General features: G+C 57.0%; 1 protein-coding gene across 5 annotated transcripts; it reads right to left on the reverse strand.

The window, feature by feature from the left end:
- Positions 1–313: 313 nt before the first annotated feature.
- Positions 314–17866, reverse strand: SEMA3G (semaphorin 3G). 5 transcript variants are annotated; one of them, XM_063115131.1, is made up of 18 exons: positions 17665–17866; positions 11952–12119; positions 10035–10089; positions 9763–9923; positions 9590–9652; positions 9205–9324; positions 8841–8931; positions 8604–8720; positions 8258–8403; positions 7942–8056; positions 7766–7835; positions 7352–7496; positions 6905–7136; positions 6722–6813; positions 6041–6082; positions 5078–5306; positions 4645–4784; positions 314–3324 (listed from the first exon to the last, which is right to left on the reverse strand). In XM_063115131.1, the coding sequence occupies exons 3-18, from the start codon at positions 10051–10053 to the stop codon at positions 2863–2865; spliced, it is 2244 nt and encodes a 747-aa protein (XP_062971201.1). In that variant the 5' UTR covers positions 10054–10089; positions 11952–12119; positions 17665–17866; the 3' UTR covers positions 314–2862. The 5 variants fall into 5 exon arrangements, with proteins under 5 accessions (XP_062971201.1, XP_062971200.1, XP_062971202.1 ...); XM_063115130.1 differs by lacking the exon at positions 10035–10089 and adding an exon at positions 11673–11809; XM_063115134.1 differs by lacking the exon at positions 10035–10089 and adding an exon at positions 11673–11809 and having other exon boundaries at positions 3214–3364.
- Between the last annotated feature and the right edge of the window lie 37 nt (positions 17867–17903).

A 17903-nucleotide genomic window follows, 5' to 3' on the forward strand; every position in this document is an offset into this window, starting at 1 on the left:
GAGATGGGAGCCATGGTCAGAGGAGACTTCTGCAGCATGTCCAGTAGGTCAGACTCTTGGGGGATCACCTCCTCCCCAGAAGCTGCAGCCCCCACAGCATAGCCCCAGCCCCCCAGGCATGAGCACAGTGGCCTTAATATACGTTGGTATGTGGTTTGGGAATAAGGCAGGAACCAGGCCTGCTGTTACAAATGTTGTGTTGTTATTGCGAAAAAGGAACAGAGCTGCCTATGTGCCCAGATGCCCTTTGCCAGCACTTTTTTTTCTGGCTCAAGATCCTCCTAAAGTTCTAAGAAGGTCAGCCTCACAACCATGCAGGGCAGGATTTTTCTCATTTAATGAGCAATCTCAGCTTCATAGACGAAGCCCTCTGACTCCTTCCTTCCTCTGATACCCATCTCCCTTCCAGAAAATACCACCCAGGATGACCTTCTCCCTCATGCAACGGATGGGGAGGGTTCTTCATTTCCGGCTCTTGTAGACACCATCAGTTAATTTAGTACAGAAATACACTGGTACAATAATGATATAATGATGTTATGTAAATATTAACTTCATCCCTTTCCTTGTAAGTTTTGCTTTCCTCTCCAGGGTTCAGGAGCAGTCATGACAATAAAAATAACAATGGTAATTATGAGAAGTGTGATGTGAAGACAGAGAAACCACAAGGCCCATCTCAAAGTACAAATACAAAAATAAAACTTACACATAGAAGGCATTTCCAGGAGTTAATAACACACACACACAGTACCATGGGGGTGGGGGAGGTGGCTGGTAGAAGCTGTCCATTCTTTTCCAAGTGCAGGGGTTTGTTGTTCAGGATCTTGTGCTCTTCTCCCTTCATTTCCCATAGTAACCTCCCAGAGGACCCTGCCTGGAGCCTGCCAAGCCCGGGCCCAGCCTAAAGGAACTGAGGGCCCGGTGGTTTCTTTCTGGCTTCCTGGGATAGAGGGCAGAGCTGGCTGCAGTTCTGACGCCCTTTCCTGGAGCTCTGCATTCTCTCCTCCTCTTCAGCGCCTCAGTCTCCCTCTCCCTTATCTCCAGCCACCCTGTTCCTCCTCTTCTTCTCTGCTTTACCTGCTGACCTCCGAGCAGATAGCACCCCCAGGCAGGAAGGATCCTCAAGGTGGTGTTAGATTAACCTCAGTGCTTCTGGTTCACTTATTGTACAGTCAGAGGGGAGAAGGGGTGCTCTTTCAGATCCCAGTTCTCTGGGGGTGTCAGGGGTCAGGGAAGATAAAATTCAAGGCAGTCTGGGTTTGAGTTTCAGTGGGGCAGGAAACCCTGTCTTGCTTTTTATCTTTTTTTCCCTCCTTTCTTTGTCTTATTTTTTTTTCATGGAGGGAATTGCAAACCTGATTCTCTTGTCTTCCTTCTGTTGGTTTTGTGTGTCACTAATTTGTTCACATGCAGGCTGGGAACAGCTTCTCATTTAGTCCTCCTCCTCCCCCTTTGTGCTCCCCAGCCTGAGAAACTGCTGATGGCAAAAAATACCTCCCCCACACGCCCAGGCAGAATGTGTCCCTGCCATCGAGCCTCACCCCCAAGAACCAGCAGGATTTATAGTTCTTGGTTTTTTTTGTCTACATTTTTTCTCTTAAAAGAAAAAGGGTCTTCCTACATAAAATATTCATGCCCAATGCTTATTTAGCAGAAAATAGAGATTCCAGGGTTGGAAACATCTGGCCTTCCTGGTGGCTCCAGAACTAATTGATGCCATCTTGAGTCCTTGAGCATGCCTGCTCCTGGGTCCCATAGCCCGTCCTAAGGGTCTCCTACCCTCTCTCCTCCTCGGCAGCCTCTCAATCCTCTGCGGCCCTGGAAAAAGCCCTGGCCCTGATCCTGAGAACCCACTGTGGAGGCCTGCTGAGCCGCCACATTCCCACCCTCCCAGGGCTGGGGGTGTGCTTGCAGTGCCCTGGGAAAGACAGTTCACTCCTCCCACCCCCATACTTCCTCAGCTCCCTTCTCCGTCTTTAGTCCACAGGATTTAGGGATGACATTCCCGTAGAATCCACCCTTCTCCCTGCTCATCAGCATGGAGACCATGGTGGTGGGTGGGGGAATCCTATTTAGAGGGGTGGGCATCCCAGAAAACCTGGCCTGGCAGCTCAGGTCCTTTGAAAAGGATGTCAGGCTATGAGAGCCCCCTCCCTGGTCTGTGAAGTAGGGCCTGAGGCCCAACCTCCCTCAGGTCCCAGGAGGCTCCAGCAGTCTATGCTTCTGGGATGGTGAGATGGAGAAGAGGCAGTGGGCCACGGGAGGGGACCACCAAGGTATCAGGGCACAAAGGGGGTGGTTTCTTGCTGCTCCACCTGCTCCATACCTCCACTTTCCCTCCCCAACTTGGTCAAGGTACCTCTTCTTAAGGTGCTAGCTTAGAGGCCACTTCCACCCTCCTTACAGGGTGCCTGAGAGCCTCCTGCCCAGACACCTTCTTAGACCCACCCACATACCCATTCTGAGAGTCACTCAGAATGGCCATTGTTCTGCAGGCTGGGAAAGAACCACCCAATGTTCTTGCCTCCGGGCACAACCGGAAATGTGCTCCAGAAGCCAGGCCATCTCTGAGAACAAACGGCAGGCCCTTTGGGGCTGCCATGACCACAGGGTGTTGGCCCCAGTCTGGTACTGAGAGCACAGAGAGGGGCAGGGAGGGAATAGGCCTCAGGCACTTGCTCCTCCATCAGGTCCACAGTCTTTCCTATAGGTGGCCTGATAGAGGTGTAGGGGAAAGAGACTCCCATCTCTAAGAGGCAGCCAGACATCCTGGCCTCCTCTGCCCTAGCTGGATGGGTGGGAGATGCTGAGGGCTGCTGCTGGGCCCCCGGCCCATCCTGACCACCCCTTCCCTGCCCTCTTCTATGTGGTCTCCACCTCCCGGGGTGTCCGATTGCGCTCAGCCTGCACCCGGCTCTTCACCTTCTTGCCAAGTTCCATCCCCACCCAGCCCTTGCCCTTAGCCTGCTTGCCCCGGCTCCAGGAGCCTGAGTGCTCCCCAATGCCCCTGCACCACACGCGCTCACAGTATTCATCTACCCGGGGCAGGTTGGCGAAGCCAATGAGCTGCAGGATGTCCTTGTACCAGGCCTTGGGTGGGGCAGAGGCCAGGCCTCCCCGGACTGGGGGCTCTTCTTGCCTTGGCTCCAGAGGGAACAGGCTATCCAGCTGCGAGGCCACAATCACCTCCAGAGCCAGGCGGACCACAGTCTGGGAGAAACCGTGCTCCAGCGTTGTGCAGGTGTAGGTGCCCGCATCGAGGTGGCTGAGCCTGCGGAACAGCAGTCCCTGCTCCGTTTGCAGGACTCGCTCATCTGTCTTCACCTGCCAGGCGGGTGGGAGGGCATGAGGGGGCATGAGGGGGCTGTGGGGCAGAACATGTACCATCAGCTTCTCCACCTGCTGCTTTTCCAAATTTTCCATCCTTGGAGTCCAGTGCTTGGGTACTTCCTCTGCCCATTCCCCGGGGGGGGGGGGGCAGCTTCGCAGGCTTGGCCTCCTCTAGACTGTGAGCTAATTGCAGGCAGGGCCTTTCCTTCCCATGGCCCAGAACAGGGCCTGCAAAGGGGGCTTTTCAAAGATTCGACTGACTGGTTTCTCCCCTAGCTGAAGCTCTGGGCCACCAATCTTGGCCTCAGAGGGCCCTGGCAAAGAGGGCGTCTATTTACTCAAGAGAGGGGCTGCTAGGGGTCTAGCCCCAGGACTGGGCTTTATAGAACTTCCCTCCTTACACACACACAGAGGCACACTCGACCTTCCTGCCTTAGTCTGCACTGTTCACTGCCCCCACAGTGCAAGGCCAACAGCCCCAGCCCTGAGTGGGCCAAGTACCCATCATAGCATGGGAGGCGGGAGTTCTGCTCTGATCCCAGCCCATTCCTGGCCTGAACCCTGTCTGGGCTTTCGTCTGTGCATCTATATGTTGAGGACGGACTGCTTGGGCGGTTAGTGTAGTGTAACTACATCTTGTTGCTTCCCCCTGACCTCGGGAGTCTTCTCAGTGCCCAGCCCAACAGCTGGCCCCAGGCTGCCTTCCTCCCCCACCCCCATTCCCAAGCTGGAGGGTGAGCCCCTCTTGTAATGACCTCACTGCTACCCCTCTCCTTCCCTGTAAGAGAGCAGGTTCCTCACCCTGCCCACCCATGCCCCTCCTCAGGCTCCAGACTAAAGCCTTCTCTGGGGTTGACAGACCTTTCTGGAGGGGAGAGGAGAAGGCCTGGGCAGACAGCTGGACTCCAAGGAGGAGGTGTGGGACCAGGCAAAAGGGGGGCACAGGCCAGTCGTCAGGGACCCAGGCCTGGGGCAGAGGAGGTCCAAGCACCCACGATAAAGAGACTCCTTCAAAAATGAGCCATGTGTGTAAGCATGGGGGACCTCCTGACCAGCCCAGACTCCCTCCTTCTCCTCCATCTCTGCTACCCTCCTCTCAGAGTGGGGAATTTCGGCCACATCTGCCCTGGGCATTCCCAGATGGCAGAAATAGGGGCACCTCCTTCTAGGTACCCCAGGGGCCTAATATACAATTTTCTTAGGTTGATCTTGGCAGATTCCCTCCAGAGTCCCTTCCTTGGGCTCAAGGCTTGAGGTTCAGGGAGAAAGGTGACCTCAGGACACATGCAGACTGGAGGCAGGGTCCTCACTCACCCCGTCAGGCCTCTCATCCCCTGGCCTCTGCAAGAACCAGCGCACAGCAGCCTGGGGAGATTTGGGCAGGCACTCCAGGAAGGTGCTGTTATGCTCCATGCCATAGACTGTAGTAGCTGCCACAGGTCCTGCAGCCTCCTCTGGAGAGAGGTGAAGTTTGGCTCAGCTTGGGAACTATGGGACCCAGGCTCTGAGAGCCACCAACTAACTCCCACAGCCCAGGACCTAGGTGTCCATCGATCCCATAGCCAATCACTGTGTCCAGACCCTGCACCCATGTACTGACATTAGCTGTACAGATAGAGAAACAGGACTGTTTGCTACAACAAGAGCAGTGTGAAGCCACACTTCATAGGGGTTGAGCTCAGGCTACAGGGATGAGTAAGGGTCCTGATAAAGCTCGGCCAGTGGACCCAAACCTGCTGCCACTCACCTTCCTGGCTCTGGTCCAGGCACTGCAGGGCAGGGTTGCCATGAAGGATGTCCTGACGGCGGAACCGGCGCTTGCTGGGGTTGGGGCGGTAGCGGGTACAGGAGGCACCATCCCAGGCGCAGTATGGGTCCCGGGCCAGGCAGCACTCCGCACAAGCACTGCCATAAGTTTCACACTGGTGCAGCCGCAGCTGAGCCACACCCAGCTGAGAGCCCACATACAGCATTTGCTGGGGAAGGACACAGGTAGAGCCTGAGGTAAGCCTGGCCTTTGCCCAGAAGTAGCCAGGCTCTCAGCCCTCTTGGGTTTACCGAGACCCCTGCCACTTGCAGAAAGTCTTCCAGAACCTCTTGGATTCATTTGCAAAAGTAAGTTTTATCATCCATCTGCTATAATGCCAGATCCTGTACTAGGACACAGAAGGGACAGGGCAGAACTGGGGTCTTTTCTCCAAAGTTCTTCTCCAGGTTCTCCCTGCTGCCAGCCTTTGCCCTCTGCCCCAGTGGCCTTTATCCTGGCTTGCCTCTGATCTTAGAGGTGCACCTTACTTTAAGCAATCCCAGAACAAATGTCAGGATTTACCCAAAGATAAACTGAAGCAAATAAACTTGGGGAGATGGTATTTTCCATTTGCAAAAGGGCACACAGCAGTCCTTTAAAAAGTGTCTCCCTTGTGTTATCTAAAATCCGGATTTTCTTTTCAAGTACATTTTTGCCTCCTTAGGAACAGGCCTTTGTGTATCTCCCCTTAGCTGAACACATCCTGGCTTGCTCGGCACCTCCCAATGCTCACTGGCTTCCTGAATGTGAATCTCTGCTCCCAGCTGGACTCTGGACCCTTGTTGCAGGGCCTGATCAGGCCTGCTGCTGCATGGCATTCCAGCAGGCCACAGCTGTGCTCAGGAGGCTGCAGACAAAGGGGCACAGGAAGGATGCGTGGGGAGGGGTGGCAGTTGCTCTTACCCTTTTGACAGAGATCTCCATCTCAGTGATGGGTGCTGGCATCTGGGGAAGGAGCAGGGTCTCAGTGTGAGGTGGGGTGGGATGGAACCCTCCCTTGCATTCCTGATTTCAGCCTCCTCCAGCTACTGAGGTGGGAACCACCCAGCTCCCAACCTGGGTCAGTGCACCCCTGGCAACTAAGGCTGCATGGTCTTTCCCAGATATCAGGCCACAAGAAATTTCCCCTTAGCCTGGCTGGCCTCTAAGTAGGAGGTTGGCTAAAAGCACAGAGCTCCAGTGCCTCCCAACACAAACACACAGCACTGTTCCCCAGCAAAGAGGCCGATATCTCAAATCACCCATCTCAGGTCCAGGAGCCACAACAGTCCCTTAATAGAGATGACCCCCTGCCTAAGTCTACAGAGGGGCTAACAGAACCCTTCCGGGATTAGGGTCTCAGCTACCTCTTCACTATGACTTGAGCTCAGCAGAGCTCTGTCCAGGGGCACTCACCTTGGCCATCCCTCCCCGGGCACCCCGGGGCACTTTCAGTTCACAACTTAGCAAGGCCTCTGCAGCAGTGTGGGTCACACTTTCAGCCCCCAGTCTGCAAGGTCAGTAAAGACAGGCCGGCTCCCTCCTGGACTCACTCCTGCTTTCCTGTAGCCAGACCCAGACCCTCCCATCAGCCCCCCTGCTCACCTTAAACACCTGGAGCTCCTCTAGGACCACCTCCTCGGGCTCAGCCGAGTCTCCGGCCTGGAGGGCAATGACTTTGAGCACAGAGCCTGAGTCTGGGGCGGGGGGGGGGGGTCAGGGGGAGAGGAGGGGCAACCAGGCCCCACACACCTCCCAGGCCTGGCCATCCCAGTTCAGCTCTCCTACCAGTCCCCAGGAAGATGACGTCGTAGGTCCCATCCTCTGCCTCCACACGGTCTACCACAATCTGGAGCAGTTGCTGGGCAAGGTGTGTCTTGACAAGGATAGGGCGGCCACGCTGAGGCCGCACAGGCCGGAACATGAGTGGGTGGGCTCGGACAAACTGTAGCACCTCATCCGGGTAGTCCTTGGTGCTGCCAAAGGGACGTCCTGGCTGCGCGGTCATCTTGCTGGGGCACTGCACAACCCCAAAGGGAATGCCTGAAGTATCCTGGGATGGCACACTCCTCCACCAGCCCCACCAGGGGGACTGCTCTCACTGTAGAGGCTCCTTAAGCAGTCAGGGCTCTCTTCTCCCACCACAGCCCACCCTGCTCAGGCCCCCTGAAGCCCCAGCTCAGAGGCTTATGTGGGGCTGCATGTTTCCCTGGCCTGGCCCAGGCAGATACTCACCACGCCAGGGCGGGGAAAGGGCACCTTGCCTCCATAGGGTCCCCACTGGTGCTGAGGACCATCTCTGTGGGCAAAGGGCCCATTGAAGACCTTCCAGATGTCCGCCATGTGGTACACACAGACAGCAAAACCCTGGAACACGGTACTGCCGAAGACAGACAGGGACAGTCAGGCCAGGGTGGCAGGAAGGATAGAGGGTGACAGTCCCTGCAGCAAGGAGAGACTCCAAAAAACAAGGACACTGTGGCACAGACAAAGGGAGGGAGACAGAATACAGTCACGGAGTCACCAAATCCAGGTCAAAGGCAGGGACCCATCACAAGGCTGGGTTGGGAAGCAGAGGCTCAGAAGAGGGGCTGGGGGTGCGGAGATTGGTCTGGGGTGGTGGGGTGCAGGGAGGCTGGGTGTGCCCACCTGACAGCACTGAACAGTGCGTACACCTCGAGGCTTTTCCCGGCCTTGGGCCACAGTAGGAACACGTCCTCTGGACACAGAAGAGGCACAGGCATCATGGTGACCACCAATGCCCCACTCACCAGCTCTGAGCCCTCCCCTCCCCAGCACCCACTCCTGCCCAGCCACGCCCTTACCCAGCTGGTCAAAGTGGGTCTCGGCACCACCAGGGCCAGGCACGGAGCAGACCAGCCTGGCCTTGAGGAAGGAGCTCCACTTGCTCACCAGCACACGCTGGCCACCAGCGTCATTCTGGGGGTGCGGCCAGAGTCAGCCTTGGGCCCCATGAGGATGGGCCCCAGCTCCTGCCCCTTCCCCTCACCCACTGGGAGAGAGGTGTGGATGTCGGCTTTGCATCCTTGCCTCAGTTTCCCGACTGCTGTGGGGGGAACGGGTCTGGGAAGGGGAGGTGCAGTCAGGACTTGGACCTTATCACCCCTTCACAGCTCTCACCACACAGACACGGCCCACGCGGCTGACAGTGACACGGCCAGGGCTGCCATCAGGTGAGGGGATGGTCTCCGAGAAGAAGAAGTACACCTTGTCATTGTCCTGGTCAGAGTTGTCAGGGATCCGGGTGGCCATCACAAACCGGGGGTCTGGGAGGGTGACATCAGCAGGGAGGGGCCTCTAAGGGGAGGACAGGGCTGAGCCCAGGGGGTAGGGGAAGAGGCACAGGGACCCCCACTGGAGGCTGGTGTCCCAGGGAGTAGAATGGCCTCTCCTCCCCACTCCAGCGTCTCCTCTCCTTCCAGTTCCAGGGCAGACCCCAGCCAGCCTTGCCCTCAGCGGGCCTCACCGTTCAAGAGGCTCTGGTCAGAGTCAGAACGCAGGGCTGGCCGGGAACCCCCACTTCGGAAGATCATGGGCTCACGCCCCAGGAAGTCAGCAGTGAGGCCCGTGTACAGCGCCCCGCCTGGTGGGGTTGCAGAGTCAGGGGAGGAGGGCCAGGCCCAATAGCCGGGCCTCATCCCTTCCTAGTGACATAGGCCAGCTCCCACCTTCCCTGTCCTCCCCTGGCCTGGGCATCACCCACCTACAGAGGTGCTGGCAAAGGGACGGCTGGGCTCGTGTGGGCACCGCCCCCGCCCACTTTCCATACTGGAAGGCTCCAGGTGGAGCACATGCTGCGGGAGGGAAGGAGGGACAGGGTGTCACCTGGGAAGGAAGCACCAACCCCCACACCCAGGAGGGCTGTGGCCCTTGCGTGCAGCAGAAGAGTGGGGGGTGAATGGAAGGCACCCACATTCAGGCCTCTCTACTGTGGTCACTCCCCAGCACAAAGGCGCCTTTCAAGCTCCTGCCCACTCTGTCCCTGCCCAGGCTCAATGGGAAGCATTCAGGCAGCAGGGAGGAAATGTCATGGCTTCCCCGTCCCTCACGGCCCCGCCCAGGCTCACCTCCCCACGGTGCCCAACCGTGATGAGGGTGCAGGTGGGCTGGAAGGCCCCAGTGCCACAGGCCAGCAGGTGGGTCCGGTTGTAGGGCTGCAGCAACCGCACGAAGTTGGCACACTCCGTCTAGTGGGGAGAAGGAGGGTTGGGCTGAGGAGTGACAGGGGTTGCTTACCCTTCCTTAGCCCCCCAGGCTCAGCCCTGTGTGGCGAATCGACTCCAGGGAAGGAGATGAGAGTGGCATCCTTTACAGACTTTTGGAGAAAAGCCATCAAGATCTGTTTCAAATGCCCCCCAGCAGGCCCACCTGGGGGAGCAGCTGCAGGCTATCCTGGGGGTCAGGGTCTGGGGTCGGTTGGCTTGGGGGACAGTCCCTCCCAACAAAACTCACCAAAAGATCTCTTCCCTTGCGAACACATTCCTCCTTCTGTCCTGGCTGCGGTGGCCACAGGACCTGAAACACAGCCTACCTGACCTCAGGTACTCCCCTGACCTCATAGCCTGTTTTCCCACGCAGAGGTGCCCAGCTCTCAGACAGACCCTCTCCCTGTCAGTCTAGCTCACCTCCCGGGAGTCTGGCCATCCCTGGTCCAGCCGCAGAGAGTAGAGAGCATCACGGCCCCCCAAAAAGAGGCGGTCTCGGTACTCATCCAGGTACATAGCCCGGAGGTCCAGGGAGCCCCGGGGGCCCAGAAAGATGGCAGAGCGGTTGGAAGACAGGAGGTCTAGGAGGGAGAAGAGAGGCGGGTTGGGCCTACTGCCCCACCTACTTCCCCAGCCAAAGAGTGGAGATGGAGGGTCCCAGCTGTGCATTTACCCCTCCCCGCCACACTCACATCTGGAAAATGTTTCCATCCACAGGGCTTCTGGAAGGCTCTCAGGACATGGCTCCTGGGGGTGGGTGGGACAGGAGCTCTGAGCCCCCCACCCAGCCCAGCCTACCTGGGGCCTGTCTCTCCTCCTCTATTCTTTAGCCCCATGATCTTTCAGCTAACATCTTCCCACTGTCCCATCTGTTCCCTACCTATTCTCCAGGGAAGATGGACCCATTGGCAGAAATTATGGCAGCAAACTGGGCAAGTGCCGGGGGAGACTGGAGGAAGGGTGGGTGATCTGGGCAGTGTGTAGGGCTGACTCAGTTGCAGAAGCAGACAGGCTGGAGAGAGTGTTGCCAGCAGAACACCTGGCAATGGCCTAGGTACAGGAGAGGCTAGGTATGGCCAGTCAGAGTTCCAGCCTCCAGTCCAGGGTTGTGACTGAAAATGGTTTTTTCCCCCAGTGACACTGCCTATCACAGCTGCAGAGATAGGAGGGGGGCTGTCTGGGAACATTAATCCCAGGACGTGAGGATCCTGATATCAATCCTTGGGTTTGGCTGGGGTGGTGGAAATGATGGGCGGACAACACGGCAGGTGGTAGGATGTGGTGAGGAGGGGCACTGACCACCCTTAGGAAGGCCCAGAGCATCCTATGTCTTCCTGACAGTAGCACCTTGACCTAGCACCCACACCATCCCAGAACTCATCAACAGCCTCTTCCAGGAAGCCCTCTCTGGCTAACAGTACCTTGGAGAAGCCTTCCCTATTTTGTGCTTTTCTGGTAGCCTGACCTCCCAAATCTATAGCTCCCAGGGCAGGACCACATTCTCCCTCAGACTCTGCAGGTGGAGTAGTGCCCCTCTCCTCAGGCTCTGCAGAGTAGGCCCATGTCTCCCCTCTCAGACTGTGGTTCCTAGGAGAGGGTGATCACCCCTCTGGATGCCCGAGAAGAAGAATCTGCCAGGAGCCTATGTCTCAGGGACGTTTGCCATGGACCGTCAGAGGAGGCTGCAGCAGGGCACATCGAAGCTAGAACAGAGGAGCCTCCTGGGCCAGGTGGGCAAAGAGGAGGCTGAGACCCTCCCTGGGCTGTGAGGAGCCTCCAGGATTAAGGGAGCACAAAAAAGCCAATGTTGGCAAGTGGGATACTGGAGTGGGGGAGATTCCTCCCCTCCCTGTGGCTTGGGGACCACAGGGACAGGATCTAGCCCCAAGACCCCACTGACCTCCCTGGGCAAAGAGCCCCAGCTGAGCCCAGACAGACCCTACAGACCTGCCCTCTCTGTACCCTCTCCCCTGACGTCCCTCTGTCCTCCTCTTCCTCTCTCTCTGTCCCATCTCTATTGAGGTCTCTCAGGGTCTCCACCTGTCTCTCCCCCTTTCTCAGCAGCCCCCCTCAGGTTTTCCCCTGTGTGTCTCTATCTCTCCCACTTCCACCTGTCCTGTCTCCCAGGACCTGCCCCCTCCCCTGCCCTCATGCATCCCCAGCGCTGTCAGTTGCAGGTGTGACCATGAAGCCCTCCCCAAGGGCTGTGCAGGGGGTGGCCCCATCCCCTCCAGCTGGCAGAACAGACTGCCCAGGGCTGGCGGGGGTGTGTCACAGAGCCCGGGGCACCCACACATATGCACACAAACAGGGCGCGCAATGGCCAGTACCTCGGTAGGAGAGCTGCAAGCGGGGCACGCTGGGGCCGGGCCTGTGGATGCCCCCACAGAGCAGGGAGCCCCCCAGAAGGCAGCAGATGGCCCAGGCCAAGGGGGCCATGCTGGGGAGCCAAGGCCACTGCTGCTGTCTGCAGAGGTGGAGCCGCGCTCAGTACTGCTGGTTGTAGTTTGCTCTGTTGCCACCAGCCAACCACTTATAAGGCAGTGGCTCCGCCCAGTCCTGGGCAGGAAGGCAGGGAGGAGGAGGGAAGTAGGAACCCTGCCATCTACCTGCAGCTTCTCTCTCCGCTGGCAGCCGGCTCGGCTGATGCCTTTGTGTCAGATTGGCCAGTCCTCCCAGGAGACTCTTTCCCAGCTGGGGTATAGACAGTTTGCACAGGGAGATGTTCACAAATGCAGGTCCCCAGGCTCCAGCAAAGTGATAAGTAGGAAGACAGCCTGGAAAGAAGATCAGGGATCAGAAATCAGAGGTTGATGGGCTGGAGAGAGGTCTGGCCGGGCTCTGCTTTGATCCCTGCCCCTCCAGTGTTCCTGGCAGAGAACCCCCCCCGGCCCTGTGCCCAAGTCTCCAATACCAGGGTACTCCAGACCCTGAAGCCTCAGCCAGGCTTTCCAGCTCCCCTGGCAGGACTCAAGCTCCTGGGGGATTGGGATGGTCATTCTCAGCCCAAAGTGCTCCATGTCCTGGGCAGAGGCTTGAGGTCTGGCCACACTTCACAGATCTGAGATTGGCACTCTTGTCCAACCTCTCTCACCCCACAGCCCTTCCCCACATCTACCAGCCCCCATCTCAGCTCACTGGGCTGGCTTTGGGGTAGGGGACAGTATCCACTCCATGCTATGGAAACCCCACTGCCCTGTCTCACTCAGGCCTCCAGTCCTTCCAGAGACCCAGGGCCCAAAGTGTGGGTCAGTAGTGAGTTCTTCCCAGAGACCCCATGCCCTACACACCTATGATCCCTCCAGAGTTCACTCCGCATGTCCTGAACTCTGATTGAGGGGGCAGGAGAGACATAGAAGAGGGTCAAGTGGGAGACGAGGCTAAGGGGCTGAAGCTGGGGTGAGTGAAAGGACTTCCCCATGCCCCCATCCCAAAGCAACTCCTTCCCCTTGTCCCCCACAGCTCCCATCTCACCCTGCCCCAGATCCCTACACTCAGAATGTGAGGCCCTGGGCACTAAGAAGATTTCAACCAAAGTTAGAACTCCCAGGATTCTAGAAACTTCTGAAAATTGAGCCTCCCAGATGGACTGGACTGAGCCCTCAGATGGTGGTCAGGAAACTTGGGGCAGGTACTCAGAGAGGGAAGGGCCTGGCTCAGGACAGACAGCAGGCTGAGAACAGGTCCAGCTCAGCCCTGCCCCTTCCTGGGACCCTCCTTTGCTTCTGGGGCTCCTGGAAGGTACTGGGACCCCACCTACCCTCCCATGTCATCCCTAGAAGGGAAACAGTTGGCCCCTTGAGTCAGCATGAGATGAACCCAGGGACCTACAACTCTGTCCCTGTTCCCATCTCTCCCCAATACATATGGGCCTTCTCCCAGGGGGGTGCTTATCTGGAAGTGGGCAAGGGGTTGCTCAGAGAGGCCAGTAACTGGACTCAGCCCACTCCTGCCTCTGGCTCTGTTGGAGAACCTTGGCCAAGGCCCTTCCTTCTCTAGGTCTGTCCCTTCCTCCCAGGGCCAGCGACCAGCCACCTTGGGTGTAACAGAGCTTTATAAACTGGTGAGGGGTTCTTGTGCAGGGGCTGCTATGTTGGTGGTTATATCCTGGGACCTCGGTGGGGTGAAGCCCCTCTGCTTCCATTTCTCTGGGGAGATTTTTTGGCACACAGCCCAGGCTGAGGGCCAATATTTAGCGGGAGATTGAACTGGACAGCCCTTCAGCCAGCATGTGGCCACCAGCTGTGGGCAGGAGGCCCAACCACTCCTCAGCCTGCCAGCCCACTCTGGGGGTCTCAGCTTGGCCAGGCCCCCAGCTGGGGCCACAGGGAGGCCTGGGTCTACCAGGGTAGGGCATGGGGGGCAGCCTACTCCACATTGCAGAAAGAGCCTGTGGCAGGAGCTGGGAGCATGAACTCTGTTAACTTGTGTGGCCTCTGTCAGGTCCTTTCCTTCTCTGGGCATCAGTTTACCAGTCTAGGGAGGGAGGTAAGGATCTTCTCTAAAGGCCCCTGCTTGCTGGCTGCAGATGAGAAATAGACCCTGAGTGTCCCGAATTTTCAGATCAATAGGACCAGCCACAGGTATTGTGTGTCATCTAGTGGACACAGAGGGAACTGCAGGAGGCCCTAAATCGCTGTGTCAGGCTCTGTGCTGAGCAAGGGGCCAACCGAGCAGAAACCACAGCCTGTGGGGAGGCAAGTAGTAACCAGGCAACCACAACGCAAAGAGGCAGGGGCAGTGGGAGACGTTCCAGTGATTGTTTCTGATGGAGAAAATCAAAGGAGGCTTTATGGAGGAAGCACTATCCAGCCCTGAAGTAGAGGACAGAACCCAGAATAACAGGCAGAACTAGACGATGTATGTAGGGAGCAAAGTGCCATGTGCTGGTGGGAGCTTGGGAGCCCTGGACTGATATGCGTGTGATGTGCGTGTTCATGTAGCAGGTGCCACCAGGTGGGTCACAGCCTAGCTTCTCCCAGCTAGAATTCTGAGGTGGCCGTGCCTGGAAGAAATGAATGCCCCAGCCCCTTCCCCACCAACCTCATTGATGGAATAGAGATATTAGGACAATGCCATGGGACCCACCCCTTGCTGTGGACCAGAGGGACCAGCTGCTTTCAGAGGGTGAGTCCCCCAGTCAGCCTTCCCTCATAGCTCCTACCCCCTCCCCACTCTCCCACCTGTCCCTGTCCCCTGCAGCTGATGGAAAGAGAGCCAGGAGGTGGGCGGGAACCCCCTTCCCCTACTGCCCCTTCCTGACAGTTCTCACTTCTCGACCCTGGCACACATGGCCCTTGATTGAGGCAGCACTCCCCCAGCCCCCAGGTGCCCTCTGCAGCTGGCCCAGACGTCCTCCTGTCTCCTTCAAAGAGGGCTTAACTCTCTTCCCCTCCCACGATACCATCAGCATCCCACATGCCCTGGGTGTCCTCAGCCTCTCAGGATCTTGTCCTCCTCTCTGCCAATAACCTCTCCTCCTCCACCACAGCCACCCACCCTCCATGTCACCACCAATGAGGATGAAACCTTCTGCATGTCCATTTGGAACATCCCTTCCTCTGAACACCACCATCTGCACCTCAGTACCCTCACTGCCACAGTCCTTCACTCGGTGGAACCCATCTTCCTACCCCACCCCCCAGCTGGGCTCCATGGCCCAGGGCTAGAAACAGGCCCTTCCAAATGCAACACAGAGGCCTGCTGCAGCATACAAACCATTGCCTAAGCCCCTCTTTCACAACCTTCTCTGGACTCCACTCTCCCCTCAGCTCAGACCCTGTTCCCTGGGTGTTGCCCACACACGCCATCTCTCCTGCACCTCGGCTCACTCCTTGGCCTCTGCAGGAGGCTCCCACCCCACTGCTCTGCTGAAGCCCTCTGTCCAGGTGACTAAGGCCTCAGGATCTCCAAGTTCCCCAACCCCAGGGCCATCAGCTCTCTTCCATGCCTCCATCTTTCCCTTCCAGCTCCAGGGCCCCTCACTCACCCAGGGTCTCCCACCCCCACTGGCCATGTCTCCTCCTGACTGCCCATGTGGGATACCAACTCTCTCTATGAACTCTCTCCTGGGGACCTTATTCATTTGTGACCAGGGCTGGGAAATTCCTAGCCTGTGCTTCTTGCTCTGATGACATCTAAGTTCACAGCACTCACTCGGTCCTTTCCATTAGCTCCTGCCTGGCTCTGACCTTCCCACCAGCATCTCAAAGGCATCTCAACTTTGGCACAGACCAAAAAATCTCCATATTTCCTGTGATTATTCCATCAAAAATGCAACACCTGAATCAAGTCTTGAGGAAACACTAGACAAACCCAAACTGAGTGAGATACTACCAGCCTGTACTCTTCGAAAGTGTCAAGGTCTTGAAGGACAAGGAAGGACTGGGAAACTGTCACAGATCGGTGGAGAGTGCGGAGGCAGGATGAGTAGACTCATACTCATGTGATCACTCATCAGCTCCTGGTCCAGGAAAGGGACTTTAGTAGGGCAACTCACAACATTTCCATAAGGTCTGCAGATGAATTAGTAGTGTTGTGTCGATGTTGATTTTCTGGGTTTGATCATTGTCCTGTGGTTATTCAAAATGTTAACATTTAGGGAAGTTGTGTGAAGTGTAAATAGGAGTTCTTTGTACTATTTTTGCAACATTTTTGCAAGTCTGAAATTTCAAAATGAAAAGAAAAAACAAAAACAAAAAAACAAAAAAACATGAAACAAAAGTAACCTCCACTTCCCAATACCCCAAGCAGAACCTGTGCCTCCCCCAGACTTTCATCTCAGGAAACAGGCAGTTTGGTCAAAAATCTAATCATCCTAGACTCCCTATTTTCTCACCCGTCACATTAGATCCTTCAGCAAGTTCTGTCCCTTCTAGTTCCAAAATGTGCTCTGAATCCATGCACCTCCCCACCCCTCTCACCCCAGCATCCCACCGGGCCGAGAACCACTAGGCCTCATCGAGAAACTGCCTCAGCCTCAGGCCGGCTCCTGACTTCCCCACAACCCCTTCTCCGCTCCGCAACCCTGAGAGCACCTCACCACTCCCGTCTACTGAGCTTCCCACGGGGTCTGGCACTGTCCACTTCTCCCTGAAGCTGCTGGGACTCAGGTGCGAGACTAACACCGCCTTTCTGTTCCTGAGACTCTCCGAGTCTTTCCCCATAGTGTCCCATGGCCAGTTCCCTGTGGTTCTTCAGGCCTCACTCAGTGTCACCTCCTCCAGGAAGTCTTCCCAGACCACTCTCTCTCATGGGGCCACCATGCCTCTACAGTCTCCATTCCTAGCCTGTGCTGGTTTCCTCACTGCATTCGTCTCCTTGTCTTCCCGAGTCGATTATAAATTCCATGCGGTTAGGGACTGGGCCTCATTGGGTACAAGGTAGGTGTGTAAATAAACTATTGAATGGTGCACTGGCTGTTGGTGCTGTCCACTGTGGCCCTTCCTTCTCTCCTGGGATGTCGTCCTTCCTGGGTCACTCTGGGTGTCTGTATAGGTCCCCAGTTCCCTAGCTCTCAAGGCTAAGGGGACCTCTCCTCCCTCCTTCCAGGTCTTTCTAGGGATCAGGCAGCTCCTGCCAGCTCTGACCTCCATCAGAGGCATCTCTAGAATTCCAAGACCATGTCTGGAATGCCAGGCTGTCTGGGGAATGCCAAGGCTGGGGCACAGGTGCAGAGGCCATGGGGTAGCTGGGCGGAGCAAGGACAGCTGCCAGCATTCTGGCTGGAGCCTGGGCGCCAGTGGCAGCTGTCCCTCCTGCAAGCGCTACTGCTGACACCTCCACTTCCTTGCAGCCCCCAAAGACCCTCTCCCTCGCAGCATCACTGTTCTTATTGCAGCTCTGGCCTGGGCACCCCTGCTAAGCTGAGAGCCACTAGGACTTGGGCCTCCATTCCCTGTCAGGGAGGGAGATTTGGTCACTGGAGACCAGCCTCTAAGGTTCACAGGAAGTAGAAATTTGGCCCATCTGGACCTCCATCAGACAGAGCTCTCAGCTGGAAGCCAGGTGGCTTGGCTCTACCCCAGATTCATCAAATGACCTTGACAGGTCCCTGCACCTCTCTTAGCCACAGGGTCCTCACTTGTGGAATGGGTGAGGGGAGGTAGAGCAGACTATATGCCTCTCAGTCCCTGGGGGTCAGTGTTGCTGGTGGGAAATGCAAGTGGGTAAGCAGAGGACCAGAGCTGCGGGCCTCAGAGCCCCACAGGGCCCAGCTCTGCTCCAAACAGAGGTAGCTGGGGCTGTTGTGCCCGACAGGCATCCAGGGCAATTAACTGCTCTCTCCAAGTAGAGGACCCCCAGGTTGCCAAACTGGCTTACCAGGGCAATGGCCTCAGGAGCTTGTGACAATGCAGGGTCCTGGGCCACCACAGACTCTAGATGTTGAATCACTGGAGACAGGGCCTGGGCATGAGCAGTTATACAGAGCACTCAGCGGGGCAGAGAGCCTGGCAGTCCCTGCTCTAATCTGATCCCTCCTGCAGAACAGAAGACCATGCAGAACAGTGGTCAGGGCACAGGCTCTGCAGCCTGCCTGCCCGGGATGGGAAAGGAATGGA

Source organism: Cynocephalus volans, chromosome 11, assembly GCF_027409185.1.
Source record: "Cynocephalus volans isolate mCynVol1 chromosome 11, mCynVol1.pri, whole genome shotgun sequence".
Lineage (NCBI taxonomy): Eukaryota > Metazoa > Chordata > Mammalia > Dermoptera > Cynocephalidae > Cynocephalus > Cynocephalus volans.